Source organism: Sapajus apella, unplaced genomic scaffold, assembly GCF_009761245.1.
Source record: "Sapajus apella isolate SASKATOON/1434 unplaced genomic scaffold, GSC_monkey_1.0 scaffold81, whole genome shotgun sequence".
Taxonomy (NCBI): domain Eukaryota; kingdom Metazoa; phylum Chordata; class Mammalia; order Primates; family Cebidae; genus Sapajus; species Sapajus apella.
The window spans coordinates 1881302-1909040 of record NW_022437021.1 but is presented as its reverse complement, the minus strand read 5'-3'; the positions used below and the strand labels follow the sequence as shown (position 1 = coordinate 1909040).

Below are 27739 nucleotides of genomic sequence, written 5' to 3'. Positions count from 1 at the left end.
ACTTATAACTAATATCATGTAATTATGTAAATATGTGTTATACTGTGTTGTTCAGGAAATAATGACCAAAAAAAGTCTGTACATGTTCAGTACAGATACAACCATCCATTTTTTTTCCAAATATTTTCCATCTCTCATTGGTTGAATCCATGGACATAGAATTTGCAGTTATAGAGGGCCAACTATACTTCAGATACACATATCAATACAAATAAGGACCTATTGCAGATGAACAGATAAGCCCTGCCTGCCCTAAGGTAGCTTCTGAGGCCCAACTGTCAGATTTCGCAGAACCTGATTTCCTATGTGTCTGTACCCTTAGGGAATCCAAGCTCCAAGGGCTTTGGGCAGTCTCATGATGCTGATTCTTGCTTTATCTGCAGACTAGAACACTTAATTAACAGTCTGTGCCCAGCACAACTCGGGGGAGAAACGGGTTGTAAATACTTGAACATTAGCTTTTCTCTTGGATTAGACTGTAGGAGTCCCAGAACATCAAAACTGTAGGAGGTAACTTGGACCCAGTTTCCAAGGGCTTCTAGGTGAGTGGGAGACCTCACTGGACATAGTCCACATGTTTTATTGTAGAAAGAATATTCGGGGTACTAACAAAGAGCTGCAAAGTTTTGCTTCTCGTCGAACTGTCAGTAACCTGACTTGCAATTTGGTGGCTATCATAGAATCTCTGTCTGCTCCTTCTATCCATAAGAAAAGCTACACACTGGTCGGTGTTTGCAATTTATTTACAGTTCCACTTATCATATAATTATCAGTTTACTTTTGCCAAACATGTAGACTTTTTTTTGACTATCTAGAGTCTAGAGCTCACAATACAGAGTTTTGTGAAATACAGTGCCTATGAGAATTTTCCCGTGGTACATGGAAGCCACAGAGGTGCCCTGAAGCACAGAGCCATTGTTGGCATACACGGTGCTCACCCTGGGCTTCTCAGTCATAATATTCTGGATGCGAAGTACCTGTCAAGAAAAGATCGTTCATTAGTATACTATGTGAGCAAATGGCTGTTTCATGATGTTGTCCTTCCCAAACATTTCAAGATGAATCTATTTTTCAGAAATCAGAAGCTAAAAATCTGTATATCTACAATAAATTGTTCTTTTTCTGATGAAAATACTAATGTCATAAGGTTATCCATGCACCAAAGTGAACTGGCTTTCTGACATTAGCCAAATTCCTCAGGGATGACTTACACAATTTTGACAGTGCAGCCATCCCTTACAGAAGGAGGTAAGACCCAGTGGATGCTGTTATTTAGTTCTCAAGTGGATAGTGGTCCTCCCTCTGTGGGAAGTATCTTGCCTTTGAGATTACAGTATGGGGAAGAGAAACAGGACAAAATAATGAAGAAACACCCAGTTATCCAGCCAACTCAACCTGGTAACTGGTGAGACAGCAGTCATCACAGCTGGAGCCCCTTCACATCTACAAAGTGGCTATAAAGCGTAAATAATGTAAACTACTTTGGAATTCCGTCTGACATATCACTGCCTAGTACTGTTATTGATCCCAGGATTAACACACTTAATTTTGCTAATCTGTATATATTTAAGCACTCAGGCTTTCCAATAGCCTGGATGAAGTTCACACAAATAAAATATGATAGGAATTAAAGGAAAACAATTAGAAATTTATGAGTCATGAGTCTACATTGATACCTCGTATTAGAATAGAGTTTTTTTTTTGTTTTTATCTTAAAGGAAATCCTTCATCTCAGGTTTGTTAAACAAAAATACTTAAGCTTTGATTTCATGTAAGAAAGACGAGATTCAACTGGAAGTAAAAGGTGTCACTAATTGTGAAGAAAAGTAAGTCTTATCTAAAATTTTAAAAATAATTCAACTTGAAAATAGAGATATGAAAAAGATCCTAAACAATTTTCCAATTTTCCTATGTATCATATTTCATTTCCTTAAAACAGGCATTGTGGTTGGGCTCCTGAAGGAAAGTTTTGTCTATCATTTTTAGGGGGTACATATCTGAGGCAAGGATTGCTTCCTAGTTTAGGGTAACAATTCTTCAGGTTCTAGACTCAGGCTGGACTTTTGTTTCTTTTTACATTTCTTGTGTTCTTTTTAGGAAGCTGTGACTAATACATTAATAAAAATAAAAAAAATCGCATTTTTACTGAAAAACAGCAATATTGGAAGTAGAATAACTGTATGTCCTAATTTACCCACTAGACCAATTACTGGGTTTGAATTTGAATTTCAGTTTCCCAAATCCCCAAATGTGGATTCACACATTTTATTTTTCCAAACTGTACTATCTCAATGAGGCCTACCCTGATCTCTGACTTTAGTAGCAGGACCTGCTCATCCTTCTGCATACAGCAATCCTGATCCCCTTTATGCTGTTGAGCTTTTTTTTCATCCTTCTGCATACAGCAATCCTGATCCCCTTTATTCTGTTGAGCTTTTTTTTCCCATAGAACTTGCCATCTTCAAACTTACTTTTTAATTTTTACTTATTTTTTATACTTATTATTCATTGTTTGTCTCCCTTTCTTAAGATCAAGGATCCGTGTATATTTTTTCTGATATATCCTAAGCAAAAGAACAACGTCTGACACAACACAGATACTCAATAAATTTTTATGAATAAATCTCTGAGTATGTGTGCCTAGAATTTATAGCTCTATATAAATTCACTAAAAGTTTTTAAATTGTTAACCTTAGTGCCACAGAAAATGCAGTATCTTATAATGTTGTTTTTAATGTAGAAAATGCAATGGCTTACGCTATTGTTTTAGAAGATATATTTTTAAATAACACAAACAACATCTTTAAAATAAGACAATTTTCAATACCATCATATATGTTAGAACCTGCAGGCAAAATCTCATTTTATTTTGAGATGACAGTTATTTAAATCCTTTTATCTGAGCTTCATGTTGGACAGTGTAAAAGAAGATGGTCCCATATATAACTCTCTTTGTCTAACTGCAAGACCTGCTCAGAGCCTCTCTCCTGATTGGAAATATGATATGGCAATCTGGGTCAATACGAATAATTGAGCTTATGTTTTTCCTTTATTCCTAATAGAAAGAATTATTGAAGAGTTAATGGTGGCCTAAAAGAATTAATGAATATTATCTCCCTGCCTGTCAAAACCTTTACTCTTCTCATACATAGAATTTCTTTAGTTCTATAACACCAAATGTGATCTGCTTAAATTCTGCCAAATCTTCCCAGTGAATTTGTTCTTGCAGCTTTGCCTGTGAGCTCAGAGAGGTATAGGAACTTACTTCTGATCCTGGAGGGTCATCAGCGTTATATAACAGCAGCTTCATGAGATTAGGATGGCATCCTGCCAAAATGTCTCCCGTAGCAGGATCGACAGACAGGTTATCCACTAAGGTGCCCAAGTGTATCACCTGCCAACAAAGAGGGAGTAGTAAAGACATTGTCTCAACCATTCTTCGCTTTTGCCCCTACTCATCCCCACAACCCCTACAGTTCCTTCTGATACCTAAAATTGGTATTTTTAAAGGGCTTTGCTTCTGTATTTTAGAAGCGCATGCATAATCTCACTGACATTGCTCTCGAATAGCCATGTTTTCCTCATTCAAGGAGCACATTCCTGGGTCAAGTATGGGACTCAGGTAAGAGGTCAAGTTGTGTGGGCCAGCCAGGGTACTTTTACCTTCAGTTGAGTTAAATCCCAGTTATTGTGTTTTTCCATTACGTGAATGTTCTTAGCTGTGACATCAGCTACATAGACATACCTTTGAAGTAAATGACATTTACACATAAGCAACTGGTAATGAGAGACAACACTCACTTTTATTTTGGAGAAGAGGTATAAAAATTCACACTCCTTCAAAGTACCACTGCAATCCTTGTCTAAACTCAATCCTTTAAGTAAAAGAAGATAATGGAGTCTTATTTTTAATATTCTTTAAGTGCTTTAAACAGGTTTTAAATATGAGTTATGACTATAATGAAACTGGTGTTTCTAGACGACATATATAGTAGGCTCATTCTTATTACTTTGAAGTCACAACTTTTTCCTTAAATTGAATGAAGATAAATGGATCTCTTATAAGGCCAAAAGTGTATATACTTCTAAAATCTAGCTCTTGAAAATAAATGACCATATGACCATAAAGTTCAATCACAATATTTTAAAAGAGGAAGGACACCGAGAGGTGTTTTCTATAGGGATCATTTCTGTTCATTATCTCAAATTTACATGTTAATATTCAAGGTACTCCTCTTTATTTAAAAAAAAAAAAACCTTCAATTTTTAAACACTTTTAAAAAGTGTTTTCTCATAAAATTTCATGCTTTTAAAATAGGATTTTCTCATTGAATGGTCTGCTGTTGTAAATCAATAAGTCTCAAACTTATACAATCCCTATGTCCAATCCAAGGTAGACTTCCCTCTCTCCTAAGAGCTTTTGTGTAACTGAACTTAGCATAAGTGGTTAAATACTTTCTAGCCTCATAAGGGGCAGACGTATTGCTCATTTATCTTCCTATATAGTGTGTTAAGAAAGTGTGTTTCAAGAGTTATGTAAAAATTTGGAATGAGGTCCTTATATCCTTAAGTCCATGTCTCTCCTTTAACTGGGAAGAAACTGAAATCCAAGGAAACAAATAGTTTGCTTAGGATCACAGATTTAGTGTGAATCGTGGCCATGACTGATCCCTCCAAACATATATTCACTTGTAAGCCTAAGGAAGTAATTACCTCCTAAGGAAAGAAGTCCACCAAAATGTCAAGAGCAAAGGACAGAAAAATGTATAAAAGAGCTTACTTTCGGTCTGCTGAGATTGTGATCCCATTGGCAGAAGAAAATCCTGTGGCCACCACTTTAACTTCTCTTGGGCTGTAGAAAAGAACATAAGTCCAGCGAAGACCCAAGATCATCTCAAAAAGTGACAGGAAGGGGTTGGTAAAATAGTGGTCTCTGGTGGCATAGAACTGTTCTGGTCCAAAAACCACAATATCATTCACACTAAAGTGAAAGAAAGGTGGAAAGAGAGATCTATGAGGTATTTATTCTTTATCCTTGTCAAAATCACTCATCTCTACATAGACCAATATGTTCATCAATATTGAAAGAGGTAAAAAAATACATATATATTGAAAGAGGACACATAAACTAGTATAGATTAAGGAATTCCACAGAAACTCATGATTCTGCATTGCCCTAATGAGTTTTCTTTAGCCATTTGTCATTTTTTACTCTTCCCTTTCACAGAAGTCAGTGAAAATACATTAACAAATAAACCTCAAACTCCAAAATCTGTTTACTTGTAAATGTTGATCATGGTTATCTGTGGTAGTGGTAGTGTAGTTCACTGATAACTATGGTTATCCTCCTTCAGGAATTACACTTCCTAATCCCCTTGCAGTTAGGCACAGCCATATGACTTGCTTTGGCCAATGAAATGAAATAAAATGAGGTGAGTGGCTTGTGGATGGAAGATTTTAAGAACCAGTGCTTGCTTCACCATGTTTCCCTCATGTTTCCACAGTAATGAGCAACTTTTCTGATGATAGAGACTGTTGTTCCCCTAGGGCTCTGAATGAGGATAATATAAAACTGACTTCCTACATCACCTTTTGTTTTCTCACTCATGCTGGTTACATAGCATGAGTAAGAAAACAAAACAAACCTTGGCAGTTGTGAGCCACCAAGATGTTAGGGTTTTGCTGTCCTGTTATCATTGCATAACCCAGTTCATCTGGATCTTTATATTTTCTCTGAGTAGATGGGATTACAGGTGATATTCTTTCTTACGTTCCTTAATACCATTAACATTTTTAAATGGAGCAAGTCTTATTCTTACAACCAGTAAGAACAATAAAGTCATTTTTATTTTCGAAAAGAAAAAAAGTGACTTGAAAAAATAATGCATTAAAAATGCACAATATTTTTAGATTTAATTTTAGGAGAGGAAAATTTGGATGAATCAGGAAATACTTTGAGGTTGTGACATACAATGACTTTCCCAAGGTCACTGGACTACTCACCTGTTGTACATCTGCTTAAACATTCCTTACTCCAAAAAGTATTGTCTGATACCATAAATTAGGTTAAACTGCCTCACAATTTGCTTTTGTAGCTCTCTGTTCTTCCCCCTTATAAGTGCTTATCAATGTGTGTGCCAGGGTATCCTCAGGCTCCTCTTTAGATCCTCGTAGCCTCACCTACCTTGTTCCAGCTGCTGTTATCTCAAACAGTTCTGCACAGGTCTGAAGTACTTCCCACAGGGGCAGCCTAGCAGTGCCTCAGCTTATGCCTGCTGTGGGCCTCTTGCCTCCCACTTCCAGACTTCCATGTTGACATTGAGGCATAGGATACCACAAAACTTAACTTGCACATGCACAACAACAAAGAATGTGGGAAAGTGAAGGCTTTTTGAGACAAACCTTTGACTAATAGGAGATGGGGCTTATGGATAAGCCCTTCTCCCTTTCTCTCCCTGACAAGATTGTCCTCAGATGCAGCTTATGTTGATTAGTAGAGGATAAGCCCATGACTTCAAGCAGTTAATTGCACTTAGCAGTGGCTGGCTTAATAATGACTTCCCTCACTGTATGTGTTTACTGGGGCTGGCATAGCAAAGAATCACAAACTCAGTGGCTTAAAACACCAGAAAGGTATTGCCTCACAGTTTTGGAGCCCAGGAATCCAAAACCATGTTGTTAGTAGGGCCATGTTCTTTCTGAAGTTTCTAGGGAAGGATCCTTCCTTGCCTCTTCCAGCAAGGCATTACAGTAGTCCCAGGCATTCTTTGGCTTGTAAATATATCACTCCAATGTCAGTATCCATCTTCACATGGCAGCCCCTCTGTATATCTGCCTGTCTTCTTGAAAGGATACAAGTTTTACTGCATTAACGGTTCTCTACTTCAGTATAACTTTACTTATTACACCTGCAGTAATTCAATTTCCAATTAGTGTCATTATTCGGAGTGAGGAGGTGACGGCTGGGATTTAAACATATCTTTTGGTGGGGAGGGGAGGTGGGCACAAAATTCAACCCAAAACATTCTCCCTTCCTTGCCTCACACTGGTTCCTCAAGTCTGCTTCTCGGGACTGTACTCCCTAATGAAGTGGCCACATATCAGGTGTGCCTTCAGACTGCACTTTCTTGGAGACTCTTCCTGTGAGATCCTACAGGATGCAATTGATCCTCACAATCCACCAGTTAGGTAAACCAGGCAAATGAGAATCTCCATTTTGCTGAATAAATTGAGGCACCAGTTAAGTGACTTGTCCACAGTTTCCCAGAAACCCTGTGGAAGTCCTGTTCTCCAGTATGGCCTGAGAACCCAGCACAGTGCGTTAGGAGCAGAGTCCAATAACTTGAACACCTCTTACTTCTACCCTCTGCATTTGTTTCCCTCATATTCTGTGGGGAGAAATTAATATATGATGTTGAGAAAGAGAGAAGATGAACTTTCTTTTCTTTTCCTATTCATCTATTCTATGGAACAGTTTACTGTTTTGGAGCCAGTTTTTTAGTGTTAAGCCCATTTGATGAAAGATGAATTCTTTATTGTTTGCTACAGCCTTCAGACAGGTAGCCTCTCCACTGAAAAGCTTGTTATTTTAATGAATGCAGCAAGAAAGATGTTCATCATTGCAATTGAGAGCTCAGCTTTGAATTCAGATGGATCTAGGTTTACACCCTGTTTCTGCCACTTATAAATTGTGTGACTTGGGCAAGTTACCTAACCCAAACCTTCTCTAAGTCTTAGCTTACTCATGCCTATTATTAAAGGCTTTATGAGAATTAAGTTAAATTAAGTATTCTGGCATAGTGCCTGCCACATAATCAATTTAACAAATGTAATTTTTATAAGTGCCCACGGGCTTTTAAGAAAATTCTACTTTAAAGCTGTAATGAAACAAAGAAGTGACCCAACTGGAGGTTGGTTATAACACCCAGTGGGTGAGGTTCACAGAACACAACCTATCAGGACAACCAAAAAAGGATGTAGGTGTTTAAACAGAGACCCACAGTAGGTATTGAGGTGCTGTGGTAAAGAGGATGGAATTAGAGCTGCGAATCTAATTGAGCACCTTTATAGGATTAAAATGCTTTCAAAATGTTGGAAAATATAGGCATGTTCAATACCTAACACAGCAATTTCTAGTAAGGTGCTGAGAAGTGTCACCATGGGAATCATTAGAAAGCTTTAGAAAAAAATCTACAAAACAAAAGTTTAAGAAAACCTGCTGAACCAAAGAAAACAAAGCACACAGCAGAGGTGCAAAATAAATAGAACTATACAATACTTTGATTCCATACCTTTTGAGAAGTTCGTGTTTTAAAGTTTTCAGGTATACCAGAGAACGTTGTTGTTCCTCAAATTTAAATATCTCCACAGTGGACTTCATGTGGGGATGATTCACAATATAAAGATACACAGTTTGGTCTACGTGGAAAAAAGGTATAATTTCCAAGAAAGTTACCTCTATCACAACTAATATTAGACTTGTTTTAAAAACTTGCTCACTTCCAAAAGTTTTCTTTGTACATCTTAAGTTTTACCCCCACAGTCTACCTGATAGGTAAGTCAGACAAATGCAGAATCCACATTTAATTGAGGAAATTGAAGCTCAGAAGGTGAATGACCCATCAGCAAATTCATCACCACAAAGTGGCAGAGCCAAGACTTTTTGTGATGATCTCTTCAGCCTTATCTGCATATCCTGTCTAAGAGGAGGCTACAGAACTATAAAGGATGCATAAACAGGAATGTGGTTTCCCCAGATGGCCCTTCAACAAGAGAAGTGGGTACAAGCAAACAAAAATTTGCTGAGATGTTCTGTGTGTGCGATAATTATCTACATTGCAACAAAAGCTCAATAAATGTCAGGGCAATGTAAATTACCTTAAAATAAGCAACATTTCCCAGCTAGACAATGAACTTCTGACACAAGTCAACATAACAATATTTAGTGAGCCCAGTGGACATGGCACATAAATATGAATGCAAGACAAAACAAACAAATTCCAGGTAGTACCCAACTCAGAAATGTCACCTACCCATTTCAATTGGAATGTGAAGTGCTTTGAACAGGACTGAGGATAATAATTTGGCCTCTGAGAGTGCTGTCTTCTGACTTATTGGGAGTTCTAGGTTTGATGAGCTCTGGAGTTTTAAAGGGTCTGGCCCTATCCTCCCACTGAAGGACTTGCTCTGTATTCATCTTCCCTATTCCTTTCCTGGATGTAGTTTTCAAGCACCTGGTGGAACAAGCTCAAAACCTGAGATGCAAAGCTTATAACTAGGACCTCTTAAACACACTGGGCACTTTCATGCAAACTAAGCAAAGGTGTTCACTCACAGATGAAATCTTCCTTCTGGTCTGATTCAGCTCTGTTCCAAGGCTCAGGGCTTAGCAAGCAGAACATGGGTTGGATTTCAGTCCCAACACGGCCCTTCAGTCTTTTGCTAGACACAATAGTGAACAATCATGTGCTGTCCTGGTTTTATTTCTTCTAGTACATCTACTAAATCTTATTTGCAAAGAAAGATATACTTAGTGAGAATACTTTTGGTTTCCGTCTTCTCATTCCATCTCTATCTCTATGTGTAATATTTTGGCTTTATGAATTAAATATATAATTAAGGAAGATAAGAAACAAGATAAGCTGTCAATCATAATATACTCAACTTCTGGAAGCCTGATTATATGACTGTTATTCTGTTTGAGATTGTGTCCCATCTCAAAAAAAAAAAAAAAAAAGAAGTCCAAAACCCACCTCTACCTCTAATACTATCCCATGCAATGAAATAGTTGCAGCTAAATCTGATCACTTATTATACCATCTCCAATAAAGAATCTTATGTCTTATACAGTGTGAGGCAAAAAAGTTGTGGTTTTAAAATTATTTAAATAGAGTCCTAAGCTCACCTTAGTAACAGACATAGGTTTAGAAGTAAGACCTCCTCAGTCTGAGTTCTGGATCAGCCATGTACGAACTGCAGAAGTGAAGCCACACTTCACTGGCATTCCTCTAAACTTCATTGTATCCCTCTATAAAGTTGAGTATTACTATGTGTTCTGCCTGTCCTATAGAGTTCATTTATTTATTCATTTAATATGTGTTTATAGAGTACCTACTGTGCATCAGATACTGTTCTAGACTCTTGGAATCTGCAACGGACAAGTCACATATGCTTTTATGGCGATTATATTTGAGAGAGGAAAGCAAGGAGGAAAAATTATTAAATAATCTGAAAACAAAGAATACTAGAGTGGGGAGACATGTTCTTCACCGAATGTCACTCATTTGAAGAGCAACAGTTAAGTTTAAACCTGAAGATGAGAAGGAACTTGCTCTAGAGCAAGTGCAAGAGAGGCAAAGAAAATTGGTATCCTTTAACATTAAAAAAAAATTAGGTACCACTGTAGGCTGGGTTCGGTGGCTCATGCCTGTAATCCTAGCACTTTGGGAGGCCGATGGGGGTGGATCACCTGAGGTCAGGTTTTCAAGATCAGCCCAGCGAACATGGTGAAACCCCATCTCTACTCAAAACACAAAAAATTACCTGGGCATGGTGGCATGTGCCTGTAATCCCAGGTACTTGGGAGGCTAAGGCAGGAGAATCACTTGAACCCAAGAGGTGAAGGTTGCAGTGAGCCAAGATCATGCACTCCAGCCTGCATGACAAGAGTGAACTGTTGTCTCAAAAAAAAAAAAAAAAAAAAAAAGTTACCACTTTAATGAATGATTTTAAAAAAGAAGTACATTGAGAAGAAAAATAAAAAGGTATACACCTGGAACAAGATGGTGGAAAGGCTTCCCTGAGAAGATGATATTTAGGCTGAGGCCTCAATGATGTGAAAGAGTGAGCCAGAAGTAGCTGAAGGACATTCCAGGCAGAGGGAACAGCAGATGCTAAGATCCTGAGGCATGAGACACTCCATAGAATGAAAAGAAATCTAGAGTGGCTGGCCCAGAGAGTCTGGGGAAGAATGGTTTCCAGTGAAACTGGAGAGCATACAGATGCCAGAATGTAAAGGGGAAGCACCCAGGAACCCAGGCCATTCTGGAGATTTAGGGTTTATCCTCAGAGTGATGGAACAATATGGAAAATTTGATGAAAGGAGTGACATAATCAGATTTGTATAAAAAGCAATCCTTACTATGAAAATGAATTGAGGTGTTATGAGAAGGAAGGTACAGTTGGTGGCCCATGCAAAATTAAGGAAGTCATTTTGGGGGCTTGGACTGGGATGGTGGCAGCAACGATGGGGAGAGGTGGACAGATATTTCAGATTGGAGAGATATTGGGGAGATACATTGAAGAAAACTTTATAATGAATTGATTGAATGGGCTGGGGAGAAGAAATGTCAAGGTTGGGCCCAGAATTTTATTTTGAGAAATAAAGACATCATATGAAAATACTTTGTATACTATAAACCAATGAAAAATTGTTAGATTCAATTATCTGTGAAAGCAGAGCTTGCTAAGCAAATAAAAAATATATATAAGATTTCATGGAAATATTTAACCTACTGACTAGAAGAGTATTCAAGCATTTTAAGGGATACTTGTTAATTTAAAGATAAATCTTTGTTGGTATAGACCAAAGGAATTTATCAAAGGTCTGTTGGATAAGTGTATAGAAATAATTACTAATCATTCTTTTTTTATTCATCAAAGTCATTCGCAGCAAATCTGTACTTTACAATACAATCATAACTCCAGTAAGTATTTGGAAGAATTAAAACAACGTTTCTTTAAAAATCCCAAATTCCAGCACTTCAATTTGGCCCTCTTTTTATGTGGTTACTGTTAGTGAGGTTTCCCTGTTCTTATTTTTCTTCATGCTATCTAGACCCACAAATATTTTTAAATTAAATGCTTGAAATTATGAACTGAGAATCAGTCAAAAATAATATTGGAAATTATTGTTTTTAAAGCATATATGATATATTAATAACTGTTATGTTTTTATAACATCTTTTCTGAGATGTAATTTACATACCTTTGAATTCAGTCTTTTAAAATGTAAACTTCAGTGGATTTTAGTATATTCACAGAGTTGTGCAACCATAACCACTATCTAGTTCCAGAACATTTTCATCACCCAAAAAGAAGTCACCTACTCATTAGCTGTCACTCCTCCTTCCCCATTCACCCGGCTCCTGCCAAAAATTTTTCTGTCTGTGGGAATACACTTATTCTGGACACTTAATATAAATGGAATCACACAATATGTGACTTTTAGTGACTAAATTCTTTGAGTTGGCATAATATTTACAAGCTTCATCCATACTATAGTATGCATGATTAGTTCATTTCTTTTTATTGTCAAATAGTGTTCTATTGTATAAATATCACATTTTGTTTATGAATTCATCAGTTGATAGGCATTTGTGTTATTTCTACCTCTGTTATTAGGAGTAATGTTGCTATAAACATTTGTGTACAAGTTTGTGCATGGACATGTTTTCAATTCTCTTGAACATACACCAAGGTGCAGAGTTGGTGGACTATATAGTAACTCTATGTTTAACATGTTGAGGAAATGCAAAACTGCTTTCCAAAGTGGATACGTTATTTCACAATTTCACTGACAAAGTATGAGGGCTCCAATTTTTCCACATCCTTGCCAATATTTGTTATTGTCTGTCTTTTTAATTATCACAATCCTAGTGGATATGAAATGTTATCTCATTCTGATTTTGATTTCTATTTTCCTAATGGCTAAGAATGATGAACATCTTTCGTGTGCTTACTGGTTATTTGTGTATCTTAGGAGAAATATCTATCTAGATAGATACTTTGTCCATTTTTAAATTGTATTATGTGTGTTTTGTTGTTCAGTTGTAAGAATTATTTATATAGTCTGAATACAAGTCTCTCATCAAATATATGATTTACAAGTATTATCTCTCATTCTTTGGGTTGAAAAGCATAAAAGCTTTCAGTTTTGATGAATCTAATTTGTTTTATTCCCTTCTGTTATGTTTTTTAACATCTCACAGTTGTCTTTAGTGAAAACTAAACTAAAGGGCCTTTAGTTCATATGTTAGATTTCTGATAACAGTATTCGAACAGGTCGTGACAGTCAAACAAGAAGAAAAGTAGATAGAAGGAAGAGGAGGAGACCACATAGGGCCAAAAATACTAGCGTTTCTTCTTTAATGCAATATTTACAATGTTTTATACCAATTTATCATTTAACAAAAATACATCTGTATGGTAAAATAGCATCCTCTCTCTTCCTGTAACATAAATGTTGAGGGGTTGGAGATAAATGGTTTCTATTTCCCTCATTTCCCCCTTATGCCTAAGCATACAGGCTTTACCTTTGTCAATGAAGATACTGATTCCATGTGGATTAAATAATTCTTTGTCAAATCCACCACTGATTTCTAGTGCTTGTACCCTTGGTTTTTGTTCATTCAGATCTATCAAGAAGATTTTTCCTGGTTCATTTGGTGCAAAGTTTGGCAGGCCTGGATATTTTAATCCCTTTAAAAAATAAAGAATAAGTATGCACACATATACATATTAAAACAATATTTTCATATGGAATTTAAAATCTCAAAGCCAAATAAAAATGTTTGAAGTTGTATATTTCATTTAGATTTCTGGGCTTTTTCACTCTGTCAGCTGTTTCCATGATCTGATCTGGGGCATTACCGATGTCATCTAGACATTGGCTATGAACACAGAAAGAAACATATTAAAGATAGGAAGAGTTTTTAATTTAGAGAGAAGGAGTTAAGCCAAAAAATATAATGAAAGGGACTAAGCTATGTTACTTTGTATGAATCCCTTCACCTGCCTGTACCTCACATTCCTCGTCTATAAAATGAAGAAATTCAATATATGATTGCAAGATTATTTCCAGTCCTAGTATTCTATAACTAACCTTCCTCAAAGCAGAGAGGAGGGGTGTACAGTTTAATTGCATTGTTTCCATCCCTACATTGATTATATCATGTAGTGGCAAACAGTAGAGCTGGCTAAGATTTAACGTAAGGATACCAGTCTTACAGAGTTGATTATTTTTCACCTATTTTGTTCCTATAGGTATGTCTGAAAATTCTGACATGAATGCTTTACTCAAATATCACAAAAAGTTTATTCCAGTAACTTGGACAGTGGTCCTTTCTACTATTAGGATCAGGTATCTATCAATCAACAATAGGCATCCTGAAGGTATAGAGCCTTTGCTGCATCTGAGTCCACTGTGACAAATCTTGGGGTTGGTTTATTCTACACCAGTTACAAAACAGTCTACTTCCTCTCCGTGTCCCCGGATATATATCAATATCAACAACTTTGTATCTTCTCTGCTAATTTAATCTTCTCTCTTTCCTACTTCGCTTTGTCTTTCTGCCTCTCTCCCTGTCCCTGTCCCTTCTTTACACACGTACACATACACTTATAATACTATCCTTCCACTGCTCCCCCTTGGGGTAGCCAATCTTTTCTGAAAAACCCCAGCTATATCTTCAAATTTCTTTTTTAGAACAGTCCTTCTATGCCCAAATCGTATGCCCCATTGTTGCCTGGGGGAAACCTGGCTTTTCCCAGATAACACTAGCACTACTGAAGCTCATCAGAGGAGGCACTATTCCCTCCTTATTCTCAAGTCAGCACATCTGGAGAAGGGATTGGCATGTCCCTAGCCACAAACTTCTGCTTCCAGACCATAACCCTATCATCATCAATAGGCACACCCTTTGCTTTCTTATCACATTCTGCACCAACTCCCTTTGCCTTGGTCTAGCTCTTACATAGGGCAAGTCTAAAGTCAGGCTGAAAAACTCCACTCAGTCACCACCCCAACTTCAGCCAGACATTTAGTACTCTTTATTGATTGTTTTGCTCACGACGATAGGCAATCTATTAGATTTTCTCATGTCTCCCTTTTAAATTTTTTCATTATCTTCTAGAGTAGGGGTCCCCAACCCCTGCAGGAGGTAAGCAGCAGGTGAGTGCGCATTACTGCTTGACCTCCACCTTCTGTTAGATTAGCAGTGGCATTAGATTCTCATAGGAGTGAGAACCCTATTGTGAACTGAGCTTGCCATGGATCAAAGTTGGATGCTCCTTATGAGAATCTCATAACTGATGATCTGAGCTAGAACAGTTTTATCCTGACCATTCCCCACTCCCTCTTCACAGTCCATGGAAAAAAATGTCTTACATGAAACTGGTCCCTAGTGCCAAAAAAGTTGGGAATCACTGTTCTACAGCCCATACTTTCTTCCTCTTTATTATGAATGAATGACTTTACTTACAACTTCTCTGAAAAGATGATGTCATTTAACATGAATTTCCTATAATTCTTTCCTTTCTGTCCCAGTAATTCTTCTTCAGTTTTACTCATTCTCTTGCTTTATTCCTCTTTTCTCAAGGAAGGAGTGTCCCTCCTCCATTCTTAGGTTAAATCCTTTACCTGCTTTCTTGGTTCCCTGTTCTCTAGGATCTGTCTCTAGAGATTACACCCTCTTTCTCTTGCTTTACCATTCATTTTTCACTAACAGCTTCTTCTCTGGCCTGAAAAATTACAAGTTTTTCCTTTCTTTAAATAAATATTATCCTAGCTTTACTGCCTCTTCATATATGCATTTATCTCTCTTCCCCTCACCATCAAATTCTTAGAAACATCACCTGATCTTGTTGCCTAATGTGAATTGCTCCAATTCTCAATTCCCTGAAGTTAGTAGTCTACTCCTACCAGTTTGTAGAAATACCCTTATAATGATCATATAAATGGTGTCCCAGTTATTTATTTTGATAACTTTTCTACCTTTGTGGCATTTGACACTACAGTAAATCTCCTTCTTTCTTGTAGAAAAGTTAAAAGTGGAATTTCCAGATAGAAGTCCTGCTCCTCTTCCTGGCTCTTGAATTTCTGCCTCCTTCTGTCCTCAACCATTCCTCCTCCTTTCTCACTCTATACACTTTCCTTGCAAATCTTATGCATAAAGATTCAGATATTTCCTTTATACCAAGCACTTTCAAGTCTGCACGTTTATCTATAACATTTCTCTGTAGCTCTAGCTTGCATTCCCAACTTCCTCCCAAAGAGCAGCTCAAAATCAACTAGTCAAAAACAAAATCAAAATTCTGCCCTCAAATCCATCCTCTCATTTATATCTATTCTCCTTAGCAAAGAACATTGCTATGCTCCCCAACATTGGACCATAAAATTCAATTTTCAATCCACTCTTTCTCCTATAGCCAATTTTTCACCCAGCTCAATGACTCAGATAATATAGCACTGGAGGAAAAAATTATACATATATGTTAAAAATTTAAAAATATAATACTTATATATGTTATATATAATATATAATTATATGTTATATATAATAGATAATTATATATTATTAATATATAATTAATTCCTGTATAGCAATTATATATATAAACACATATTTAATTATTATATGCTTTTAATTTTTTAACATATATGTATGGTAATATACATATATGCATCAGGGGCATCTAATCTCACATCCTTCCTTTCACATGAGGGAAATGAGGCCTAGAAAAGTGATTTGCCTAAATTACTCAGATCATTTATTGTTCAGCTTCTCTCTGCCATACATACAGAAAGGTTTGGAAGTAGACAATATCGCTCAGGAAAATAGCTCAAGGCAGAACACAATGACAAGTACCTTGGTAGCTTGGGAGAAGGTGGAGCACAGTCAGCTAGCGGAAAGACTGGTTGTTAAAAGAAATAAAATAATCTGATAGAGAGGCAAGGGTGGGGCACTGCAAACAAGCTTGATCTAAATTAAGTCTGATGATCAAAGAAACACTTCTGATAAATGGCTTCACACTCACCTAGTTTTCTATTTAAAGCAGTTAGGTAGGAGTTTGTGGCAGCAAACCAACTGTGTGCTGGTGACTGCAAGCAATTCTTTTCATGCCATTCACTGGTAAAAATGGGGAAAATCATCATCTAGACATGCAGGAATCTTATTTTTCCCAACAAACCACAGGTATATGTGGACAATCACTGAACTCTTCTACTATCCTCATCCATCAGCACATGCATTCAGTAAATATTCTAGGATTTACATATGCCTCGTAGCATGTTAGGTACTGGGCACAACAATGCATGCTCCAAAGTCCTAAGATCAAGGATCTTGAAATCTAGAGTAAGCATATCAGTATGGTGTGGTGTATAATAGCCTAAACTCAGGGGATGTGAGGGAATATTAAAGAGGCACCTCGCCCCACAAGAGAGTGCCAGGGAAGACTCTCCTGAGGAAGTAAAGTGCCACCACAATGAACCCTTACAAAGAAATGGGAGTTAACTGGCAAAGCGTGAAGAAGGAGCCAAAGAGAAGCATGTCAAGTCCCAAGGCAGGAAAAAAAAATACCCTGTTTGCAATCCCTAAATAGACTAGAAATATCTACTGCACAGAATTACTCTCTAAATCAGTAACTTTCAAACATCTTCTAAGATGGCAAGAAAGAGTGAAAGGAGAAACCAAAAGAACAAGGTCCTGAATTTATTATAGTGCAGAAGGATTAGAAACAAGCAAAGAACATCATCCTTATCCTATAAGTATGAGTAGTTTGTTCATTTACAGAGGGAGATCCATTATTTAGAACTTTATGTTAACATTTCTCATAAAATTATTTGTGATGAAAATATATACTTCCAGTATAGCAATGATTCAGAACTTTTAGTTCCAGTGAAAATTTTTTTAAAAACCATACTACTTCACAGGAAGTAGAAAGGACAAATACTACTTCACAACAGCAAAGAAATCTTCTGGCTATAGAATCGTTACTTTTAGTGGTTGTATTTGGCATAATATTGAAAATCTAAACCGACAATAGAAAATTTATGTCAACAAGGAAAAAGCTTTTCTAGAACATTTTGTTTTATCCTTGATTTTGAAGCAAACATAAAGAAATAAAATCATGCCCACACAGACTAGCACCAGTACCAGCAGTGGCACCAGCCGCAGTTTAAGGTCCAAATGAGAGCCCCACTGTACTCTACTGTGTGTACTTATGAATTTATAACTTAAGGCCATGGTTACTATATGCACTCCTTTTTTGGTCAAAAATATTTAGATTCAAAATTCATCTTCTTTGGTGGTATTTTATTGTCCTAAATGGAATATTAGGCATCCAATTCCAGCAATCAGAATTCACATTGAAAATGTGGTAAATACAGTTTTTCAAAATTATATCTCCATTCCAAAGTGCAGCTGATTTAACAAATATTAATACATGAAAAATTTCAACCTATCATAAGTACACTTTTTTTTTGTATGTTTACCAAAATGCTGTCCCTGGCATAACTTCTTGATTATTCCTGTGAAGATAGTATTGGGAATAAAATGCAGTCTCTTCTCTACCTCTCTTTGAAAGACTAGTTAATAATGGCAGGGAACTCAAGATGGAAAGTGCTTGGAGTTTTAAATCGAGTAACATGGTTAACATTCGATCTACTAACATTTACAGAGCTCCAAATACAGGCAGGCATGGTGACAAGAATACCAGTTAGTGAGAAGATGACTACCAGAAACGGAAACCCAGTCAAATAGGGCAATGATGAGAGTAGACAGCAATTGGACAGATCTGGAGACTAGCGTAGGAACTGAATGGAAATCAATACATATTTATCAAGACCCTACTGAGTATGCCACTAACCACAGGGAGTTGCCCACCATGAGGCAGTCAAAGCTGGGCATTCCTGTCGTGTTCTAATTAGCCCTCCAGAATCCTGTTTTGGCTTTTTTAGTTGACTGGTTTACTCAGAGGTGGGTTGAGAGTGTAGGGATCCATCTGGCAGCTCCAGTGGACAACATTGATGCACTGTCTATAGAGCTATTGACATAAGCATCAGAGCAGCATGGAAAATACTCACACTGGAGATAAAAGCCAGCCCACTTGGAAGTATATCAATGTCTTCAGAGCCATTTTCTGCAAAAGAAGGGTAGAATCAGAAAAAATGCATATATGAAGGCTTAAAAAATATACCTCACAGTCCAAACTATGAACATATTTTGGAAACTTCTTTTGGAAATCGTTGACTTTTTCAACCATTTACTTGGGAAACTATATTAACTTTCAGGAATCTCACAGGCATGCTACTCTACAGTAAAACTGGAGTCAGACTCCTCAAATACTGAATCCTTTTTTAGAACCCCATTTTCAGGAGGAAAAGGCAAATAACTAGAAAATAAACTCTTATCCTAGACTTACTCTTTAAGTAATTTCCAGGGCATGTCCTGAGAGATTCAGCTTTATTCCCCATAGAAGGCTGGTCTATAGACTGAGTGATAAAATCTGGAAAGTCATAATGTTGAACATCTTTTATTACAGGCCTCTCTGCCAAATACTCCTCCTCCAACATGAAGCCTAAAACTCTATCATTATGCAATCATATTGGGAAATTATTGAGTAATGCACTACTGAGTATATATGAATATGAAAGATTGCTAAGTATAAATTAATAGGAAAGAGTTTAGTCAGATCATTTTCTCATTGAGAGCTAGTTTTCAGCATTTTTTTTTCCTACGGAAAGAGACATATAATAAGTTTTGACTGGGAACAAGATGAAAAATGGGTTGTCACAGAACACAGATCTACATATGATGTGGTTCCAAGTAGACAGAAATAAGAATGAAGGCAATGGTTATTTAGTATGGCAAACTATGTTCTACAAATATGTCAGAACCAATATGTACCACAGCCACATGCACTTAAAATGTGATGTTCAGACTCTTTCAGCAAGAAGTAAAGTCTATATTCTCTCCTGTTGAAGCTAGGAAGAACTTTGTAACTGCCTTAACAAACAGAATAAGATGAATACAGTGCCACATAACATCCAAGGCTAAGTCTTAGTCATAGCTACCACTGGCTCTCTCTCTCTCTATTTCTTAAGACATGCACCTTGGGAACTCTGGATCAAAATGTAAAAAGTCTGGCTATTTTAAAGCTACAGAGGAAAGAGTACAGAGGCATTACCCAAAGTGGAAAGAGTCAGCTCCTTTGGTTCAGGCCATAGTAGCTGAAGATGACTTCAGTTCCCAGCCTGTGAGTCACTCTAGCTGATGTAAATGAAACAGAGGAGACTGCCTACACTGTGCCCTGCCAAAAGTGCACATTCTTGAGCAATGGCGGTTAAGTCACTACGTTTTGGGGTGGTTTGGGACACAGTCATAGTAATTGGAACATGTGCAGAAATGGTTACCTAGGGTAGTGGGTTACTACAGTGTCAAAAGGCAACAGGGGGAAGTATAGGGGAAAATATGAAAAAGAAAATTACAGCAAAGTCAAAAATGATGCAAATTGAAATCAACAAAATGGTGAACAACAGGCACTTAGCAGTTGAGAAAGATTTTATTTTATTATTTTATACTGAAGGTCAAAAGTAATCCCCAACTGGAAATATGAAAACTAAGCAGAACTTCCCATTTCCTAAGCATTCCAGTTAATCAGGGTTTACCCATATGGTACCTTGATAGCTATTTCCACATGAAATGACATAGACATTGGAAGAATTCAGCAAACTGAATAAAGCCATTTTAGAAATTGCATTGAATACTGGTTGGTTACTTTTCTGACATTTCTCCTGCCTTTCTGCACTCCCTTCTTGGTGTCCTTGTACCTTAGTCTTATTCCCATCTCTGTCCTATAGAGGAGTATTTTCCAGGCTCTGTCTGACCTTGGCTGTTTCTCACGGCAGAGCATACATTTTACCCACATGATGCACTCTAGTCCCACATGGATCATAGCAGATGGCTTCTCTCCAATCTCTAATCAATTCTAAGGCTTTTTTCCAGGTTCCAGACCTTTGTATTAAACAGTATGTTGGACATTTCTACCTGAGTCTTTTATTTCTCATATTCCACAGATTCCAAACTGATCTGAAATATTTCTCCCTCGAATCTGCTCCATTTTCTGTATTTCTATTTCAATGAATAGTGCTACCATTCCCCAAACACCCAAAGCAGGAAGCCTGGAGTTAACTCTGATGCCTTCCTTTTCCTTAATTTCCAAATCCAACTGATCACCAGTCATTAAAGCTCTAGAACTTCCTCTTGGATTTCTACAATAGCTTCCCAATAATTCAACTTTTCTTCCCTGAACCCATTCTCTGCATTGCTGATAGTCATATTTTAAAATTTAAAGTTGACCTTGTTACCCCCTGCTTAAAACCTCGCAGAGGCCCATTAGGTCTGGTAGTATAAATCCTAAGCTCTTTGGTCTAGGTCCCAAACATCTTGGCTCCAGTCTCAGTTCTTGTGGCCCCACTCTCTATTCTACATTGCAGCTGTGCTGTGGTACTTACTACTGTGCTTTGAGTAGTTTGCAACATGGGCCACACTCATTCACTGGCATGTCTGTGCATATGTTGCTCTCTCCTTGCAACATTCAGGCCTTTCCCATCCCGACCCCACCTCTACTTGGCCAAGGCCACAGGCTCTTGGAGTTTTGGGACCACCTTCTCAACATATCCACACTTTCCTGGTCTTAGCATCCATTTTATATATTAATATGATCACTTGTGACTATGGCCACCATGATCTTTTTCAGACTGGGCTGCACCCCTCCGTTTACTTGTTGATTTCCTACTAGATGGTCTGCTTTCTGGCAAGGACTGGGTTTTATTCAGCGTTGTATCCTTATACCCAACATAATACCTGCCTTTTCACCGTAGAAGCTCTTAATAAAGCTGGCTGGTTCAATAAAGAAATACATACATTTTGTTTTTTGAACTTTGTCTTGTATTGAGGAAAAACTATTGAAAAATGGGTGATGATTTCCAAGTCCAAGATATCTGAATCGTGTTTGGCTCCTCTTCTCTTTCAAACAGCATTTTACATATCTCCTCTGACAGCATAAACTTACTTCAATAACTCACCTAAAACAGAGTGGGTGTTTTTAAGACGTGTTGTGCCTGTCTTTATTTACTTGCTCCATCCAGAGCATGGGAAAGCTGATGCTTTGCACTCAGCAATGGAAAAGAATTACCATACAAGTTTGCACAGAATCTCTACCCCTCCTTTCCACCTACACTGCACCTGCAGGACAGGCCCCATGAATGTCAGGAACAATGACACCTGCAGGAGCAAAAGCCCCAGAATACCTTCCTCTAAGACTTTTCCACACATTTATTAGCCTGTGCACAACTATCATTAAAACCCCACTGCTAAGTCTAAAATCAGTCTTATGAATAGGTGCCTACTGCTTCTTAGACTGTCAACTCTACTACTATTTGGCATAACTTCATTTCTTTACTCTTTTCTTAATTTCTCCAATCATCCCCTACAGGAACTCTGAGAAAGGGTCATATCAAAATATTACTATCAGTTAATTTCATCATCATCACTTCATATCTTGGAAAGAAGTTTCTGACAGCCAGCTAAGAAAACACATGGAACCTACTATGAAGTAGAAGCCTATCTTGGAGACATGGGAAGCTATAGAATGGAAAGGAGTGGAAGGGAAAATAGGAAGGCATTAAATACACAGGTCGCCTACTCGATAATCCTGCCCAGTGAAAGCCCTACTAAAGTATTCATATTTCAAGTATAGCTTTGATTAGATGCCAAGGGCAGCCAGGTAACGTCCTGGTTAAAACAATCCTTGACCATCAAAGCCTTGGAAAAAAAGATCAACGTCATACAAAAAGATCTATGAGATATGATTTCTGGAGAAAGATATATTTCACCTTTCAACTTTTCTTCCGAGAAAAAATGCTAGGGAGGAAAAACAAAATAAGAGTTTCTTCCACCAATAAAATAAACCTCAAAAGTCTGGATCTTGAAAACACAAATAAAAATTTTTCTCCAGCTCTGTTACAGCCTACCATACCCTACCTAAAATCCTTCAGTGGCTGGCTTTTCATGGCTTTATAAAACCTTCTACTCATCAACTAGTTGTGACTTGTGAGAATTATCTTATAGTTATCTGAATTTAAATATCTAGCCTGCCTTGTTTTAATTTACCTATATCTTGTAATATTTCAGCTGTTTGCACCTCAGATTTTCTGTTTTCTGCTGTTGTAAAACTTTACTGGAGCTTTCCATAATAAAAATGTGTTGTCAGCAGATAAGAAAGGTAGCATTACACAACAGAGAGTACAAAGGTATGGAAGGAAACAGTGTTGGCTTATGATCTAATCCCATTACCCCCTAGTTCCAGACCGCTGGGCAAGCAACTTAATTCTTCTGTAGGTCAATTTCCTAATCTCCAAAGCACAGATAGCAGCACCCACTTTACAAATTGGTTATGAGGATGATGTAGATGTTTGTAAAGGGTGCTTATAGACACCAGGCCTTTGATAAACCAGCGTTTTCAAAAGATATAATATATCAGTATTGTCCTACTGGCAAATGATCCATCATTAGTCTAACTTGTTTAGTTCACCAAACATACGCCAAAAGACATGAGAAGTAACATGGCATTTTTTTTCTTCTGCCCCTAGCCTGCTTCTATTTAAATCATTTTCTTCAAAATATTTGGGTAATCAGAACATTGACCTAAGACTTACAATATTAACTCTAATTTTATGTTCTTGAATCTAGTTGAGTGATACAATTCAAGAGTCAGGCTAGACCTTACCAATCATCTAGTCTAATTATACCTCTGAATTACTTGCAGGCTTACATCTTTTGAGACTCATTTGTATAGTGAATATGAATACTACTATACTACAAAACAGTAAACAAATGAGTCAATGTCACATTTCCTTATTTTTAACATTAAATTGCTTTGATACCCCATTCCACTAAGTTGATGGGAAATCCAATCTGAGTCATTACTGGGTTTCTCTGTTAGAGTTATTAAATCATTTTAGGTGGTGGGTTCTAAAACTAAGCAGAACGTTTTGGAAAGGCCATCTGGCATTCATTCTACACTATGTATCATGAAATTATTCATTGCCAAAGTTATTGGTCCCTTTAATTTAGACAGTTCTGCTACTTCCATGTCATGCAATGACACAAGGTCTTTGCCTAAGATGGAACACAGGGTCCAGCATCCCTAAAGATACCTTGACACAATTCCTTCTGAGGTCATGCTCCTCCCTCAGGCTGCTATCAGGCAGTGGGGTAGGGGTCCCTGTTATTCAAAGATATCCACATATTCATATCCTTTCTCCATCAGAATCCCTTGAAGGGGCTCAGGAAAAACAAGTCAGGAAAGGTTTCTTCAGTTTCTTCTGCTTTCCTGCTGCTAGCACAAACCATGTCTAAGACTAGGGAGTCAAGTCAGATTACTTTATTTTTTAGGAATTGAGAGGCCAAAAAGGGAGAAAACCCAAATCAAAAGGGCACTTTTTCTATATTTTCAAATATAGCAATAAAACAGAAAATCATATCACAAAATAAGCTATCCCATCACATTCTAATAAATAAGTCACAGCCTCTGACCCTAGGGAGTTTACAATCTGATAGCGAAAGAGAGAACACTGCTAGCTATAATATAAGGCATGTGGCAGGTGTCATAAGTGAACTGGAGCTTCAGAGTGCTGTCAGAGTTCAGAGGAAGGAGATGAATTTGCAGCTGATTTCAGTAAGCAGAGACAGAAGAATCAGTAAGTTTGGAGAGAATTTCATAAGCAAAGGTGAGAAAGTGAAAGAACATACTCCCAGAACAGGAAACACAATCTAGCCTGATTTGATTTTACTTTTCTTTCTTCCCGTCTCTTCCCTTCCCTTCCCTTCCCTTCCCTTCCCTTCCCTTCCCTTCCCTCCCCTCCCCTCCCCTCCCCTTTTTCCTTTCCTTTCCTTTTCTTTCCTTTCCTTTCCCTCCCTCCCTCCCTCCCTCCCTTCCTTCCTTCCTTTCTTTCATCTTTTTTTTGAGATTGGGTCTCTCTCTGTTACACAGGCTGGAGTGCAATGCCGTGATCTTGGCTCACTGCAACCTCCACTTCCCGGGTTCAAGCAATTCTCCTGACTCAGCCTCCCGAATAACTGGGACTACAGGCATGCCCCACCACACCCAGCTAATTTTCGTATTTTTTAGTAGAGATGGGGTTTCACCATGTTGGCCAGGATGGTCTCGACCTCTTAACCTCCTGATCTGCCTGCCTCGGCCTCCCAATGTGCTGGGATTACAGGCGTGAGCCACCGCACCTGGCCAATTTTACTTTTCTGTTAGCAATGTCAGGAAGAATTGGAGGTGGGGCGCCCAAATAAGCCGTATGGCATTAACTAGCAGGTGAGATTAGCCTACGTCTCACACAGAAGCATGAGGGATAAGCAGGGAACAATGGTTCCTGGATTTTGAATTGAATCTTTTGAGAATGTGGGTATCATACATAGGAAAAGTGTAAAAGCAGAGCTGATTGTGGGTGGATGAAAGAGAAAAAGACAGAAATGTAAAGTAGATTACAGCTTAGGGAGAGTTTGAGGTGAGCTACCCTTTAACTGACTAACAAAGAAGGGCTGCAGTTTGAGAGGGTAGGGACTGGGTTGTGGATTTTTTATTAATTTTTTAAAAGAAGGTATGTAGGCTGTGAGGTTCTTGAGGGGAAGAGCTAAGTCATATTACTCTTAGTACTTGTACATAAATTTTGAAAAAAATAACACTGGAAGCCAGGAATGACAACAAGGAAAGGGAGGGAGGAAGGAAAGAAGGAAGTTAAAAGAAAAAAAAGAAAGGTAACAGAGGATAAAGAGGAGAATGAAATATCACAGACAGGAAAGGAGAAGCATTCAGTGAGGGGACAAGCAGGGTGTGGTCAATGACATTCTTTAAGTAATGCAGAGAAAGGTCCGTAAGGAAATGGGCTGAGAAAAAGCCACAAATGATGTCATGTAGGACACCCCTAGAGGCCTTGCATGGGGCAGAGTGGACTGGGCAGATGTCCCACTGGGAAAGTCTAAGTAGTGACATGTAATTAAATGAGTTGGCAGGGGTCAGTCAGCTGAATGGTGACCAAGAAACTGTGCTGGCTCCTCTTGGTACTGTCACATACGTACCAATTTCCTCAATAAGGTGGCAGTTTTCAAGTTCTACTGACTCCACTTCTCGAGAGGCATTGCTCCTTTCTCTGTAGAAGATAAAACCCAACCCTAGAAGTCAAGGCGCAGCATTCAAAATGTACGTTTAAACATGGACTCCAATCATCTTCGTGTTGGTTAACTATCTTCATCAGAATTTATAAATGGCATAACAAGTAAGTAGGCACCTCCTTTTATGTTTATGTATATAATGTAGACACTATTTGGGTATTATACCTATATCAGCTAACCTTACCCAATTATTGCTGAAAAACTATAATGTGATTCTACATAGAAAACATTCTGCTGCCCAAATAAAAGACACTCTTTAATAGTATGGGTAATCGAACAATGTTAATTTAAATGTACAAAATAGCACTACTTAATTTTCCAAAGTATTGTCTATTATAAATCTGTACTTTTTCCCCTTAATATAATCTTGTCCTTTGAACTTCTCCTTCCAAACTGCTTTCCCAAAATTCAGCAGGGCCCCCCTAATAGTCAAACTCTGTCACTTTTGCTTTAATTGTTAAATTTTATGCTGACTTACTTTGCAAGTAGGTAAATTCATTAAACCAACTACAATTTAAACAATTGGCCGATTTATCTTTTAATACAGTTTTCTTGTTTCTGTAGTGAAATGGAATGTTTCCATATTCTTCTAAATATCAGGGATAATTTAAAATTTTTATTAAAGTATAACCAGGAAGACTAAATACTTATCTTACAGACATTTGTTTTTTAAAAAATACCCCTTAGGCCTACTTTATTATTATTATTATTATTATTATTATTTTATGATTCTCTCATGTGGTTGCACTGGGAGCAAATGTAACAATAAAATTCTCAAACCGAAGTGGAAAGTATTACTAATAGGCACCAGCCGCCTCAACAGATTCTAGGCGTGATCCTCTGAAAAAGACCAGCTTCTACTAAGAGAAGTACATAAACACTTGAAGACAACTGAAAGCAAGCAGAGGCTTTCGATCCACTCATGAATGTATATTACCACTTAAAGGTTCTTCTTTCTAGCCCAGTATTGACTTTTCCTGAGACATTTCTAGGCTGGCTATTACCATTGTATCTTCCACTTCAAAAGGTCAAATGCCTACAAAATGCCGGTTGCCGCCTGCAGGTTTCAGCAGGTTTGCCCTGCTGTCTGGCCAGCTCTTTAAAACCAGGATGGGTTCCATAACCCAGCATAGTCTGTGTTTAGCTAGACCTGGGCAATGTCTCAGCCATAAATATTCCACTGGTAGCCTGATTCTCTCTCCCAAGTCCAAGTTTCCGATGGACGTTCTTTTTTCCCCAGCAGAATGTTGAGGCCGACCTGGGAAAGGGGGTCATCACGTTCTCAAAGTAAAAAGGGGTCATGACTTTCAGAAAGTAAAGCGGGTCGGGGGCGGTCATAACCTTCAAAAAATAAATGGGAGTATTCCTGCTTGGCAGTTTTTCGAAACGCAAAGTGAGTCTCAACCGGCAGTTTGCTGGGTGCGATGGAGGAGTGAGGTTCCAAAGCTGTTCTTTCCTACCCGCTAGGAAGGGGGCGCACGGCAGCTCCTGATCTCACTTGGAAGAGGAGAGAAAGAGAAGAGGACGCCAAGATGCCACTCACCTAAACTCCAGGAACCTTTCCCCGACCAAGGACAGGCCGACCCCCAGCAGGACCAGCGCCACGAGCTTCCCCATGGTCTCGGGGTGCCTAGCGACGACGAGCGGCGCGCAGAGCTCCTGGGGGCACTGCAGCAGTTCAGCCTCGCCTACCGAGTGGGGCCCGCTCGGCCCCG

The 27739-nt window shown here is 38.0% G+C and overlaps 1 protein-coding gene across 1 annotated transcript; it reads right to left on the bottom strand.

Annotated features, from left to right (window-relative positions):
• Nucleotides 1-85: 85 nt before the first annotated feature.
• On the bottom strand, nucleotides 86-27739 carry PON3 (paraoxonase 3). The gene is made up of 9 exons (XM_032252904.1): nucleotides 27568-27739; nucleotides 25932-26002; nucleotides 18863-18918; nucleotides 13314-13479; nucleotides 8292-8418; nucleotides 4781-4981; nucleotides 3664-3745; nucleotides 3266-3394; nucleotides 86-977 (listed from the first exon to the last, which is right to left on the bottom strand). Exons 1-9 carry the CDS (start codon nucleotides 27639-27641, stop codon nucleotides 819-821), a joined length of 1065 nt encoding a protein of 354 aa, XP_032108795.1. The 5' UTR covers nucleotides 27642-27739; the 3' UTR covers nucleotides 86-818.

What these genes read in the sequence shown, in the direction of transcription:
- PON3 (XM_032252904.1), bottom strand. Translation starts at nt 27,641, where the DNA reads ATGGGGAAGCTCGTGGCGCTGGTCCTGCTGGGGGTCGGCCTGTCCTTG. An exon ending in GAAAGGTTCCTGGAGTTTAG is followed by an intron (nt 26,003 to 27,567) that starts GTGAGTGGCATC and finishes TATCTTCTACAG; the next exon opens with AGAAAGGAGCAATGCCTCTC. An exon ending in GGGATTTAACTCAACTGAAG is followed by an intron (nt 3,395 to 3,663) that starts GTAAAAGTACCC and finishes CTTTGTTGGCAG; the next exon opens with GTGATACACTTGGGCACCTT.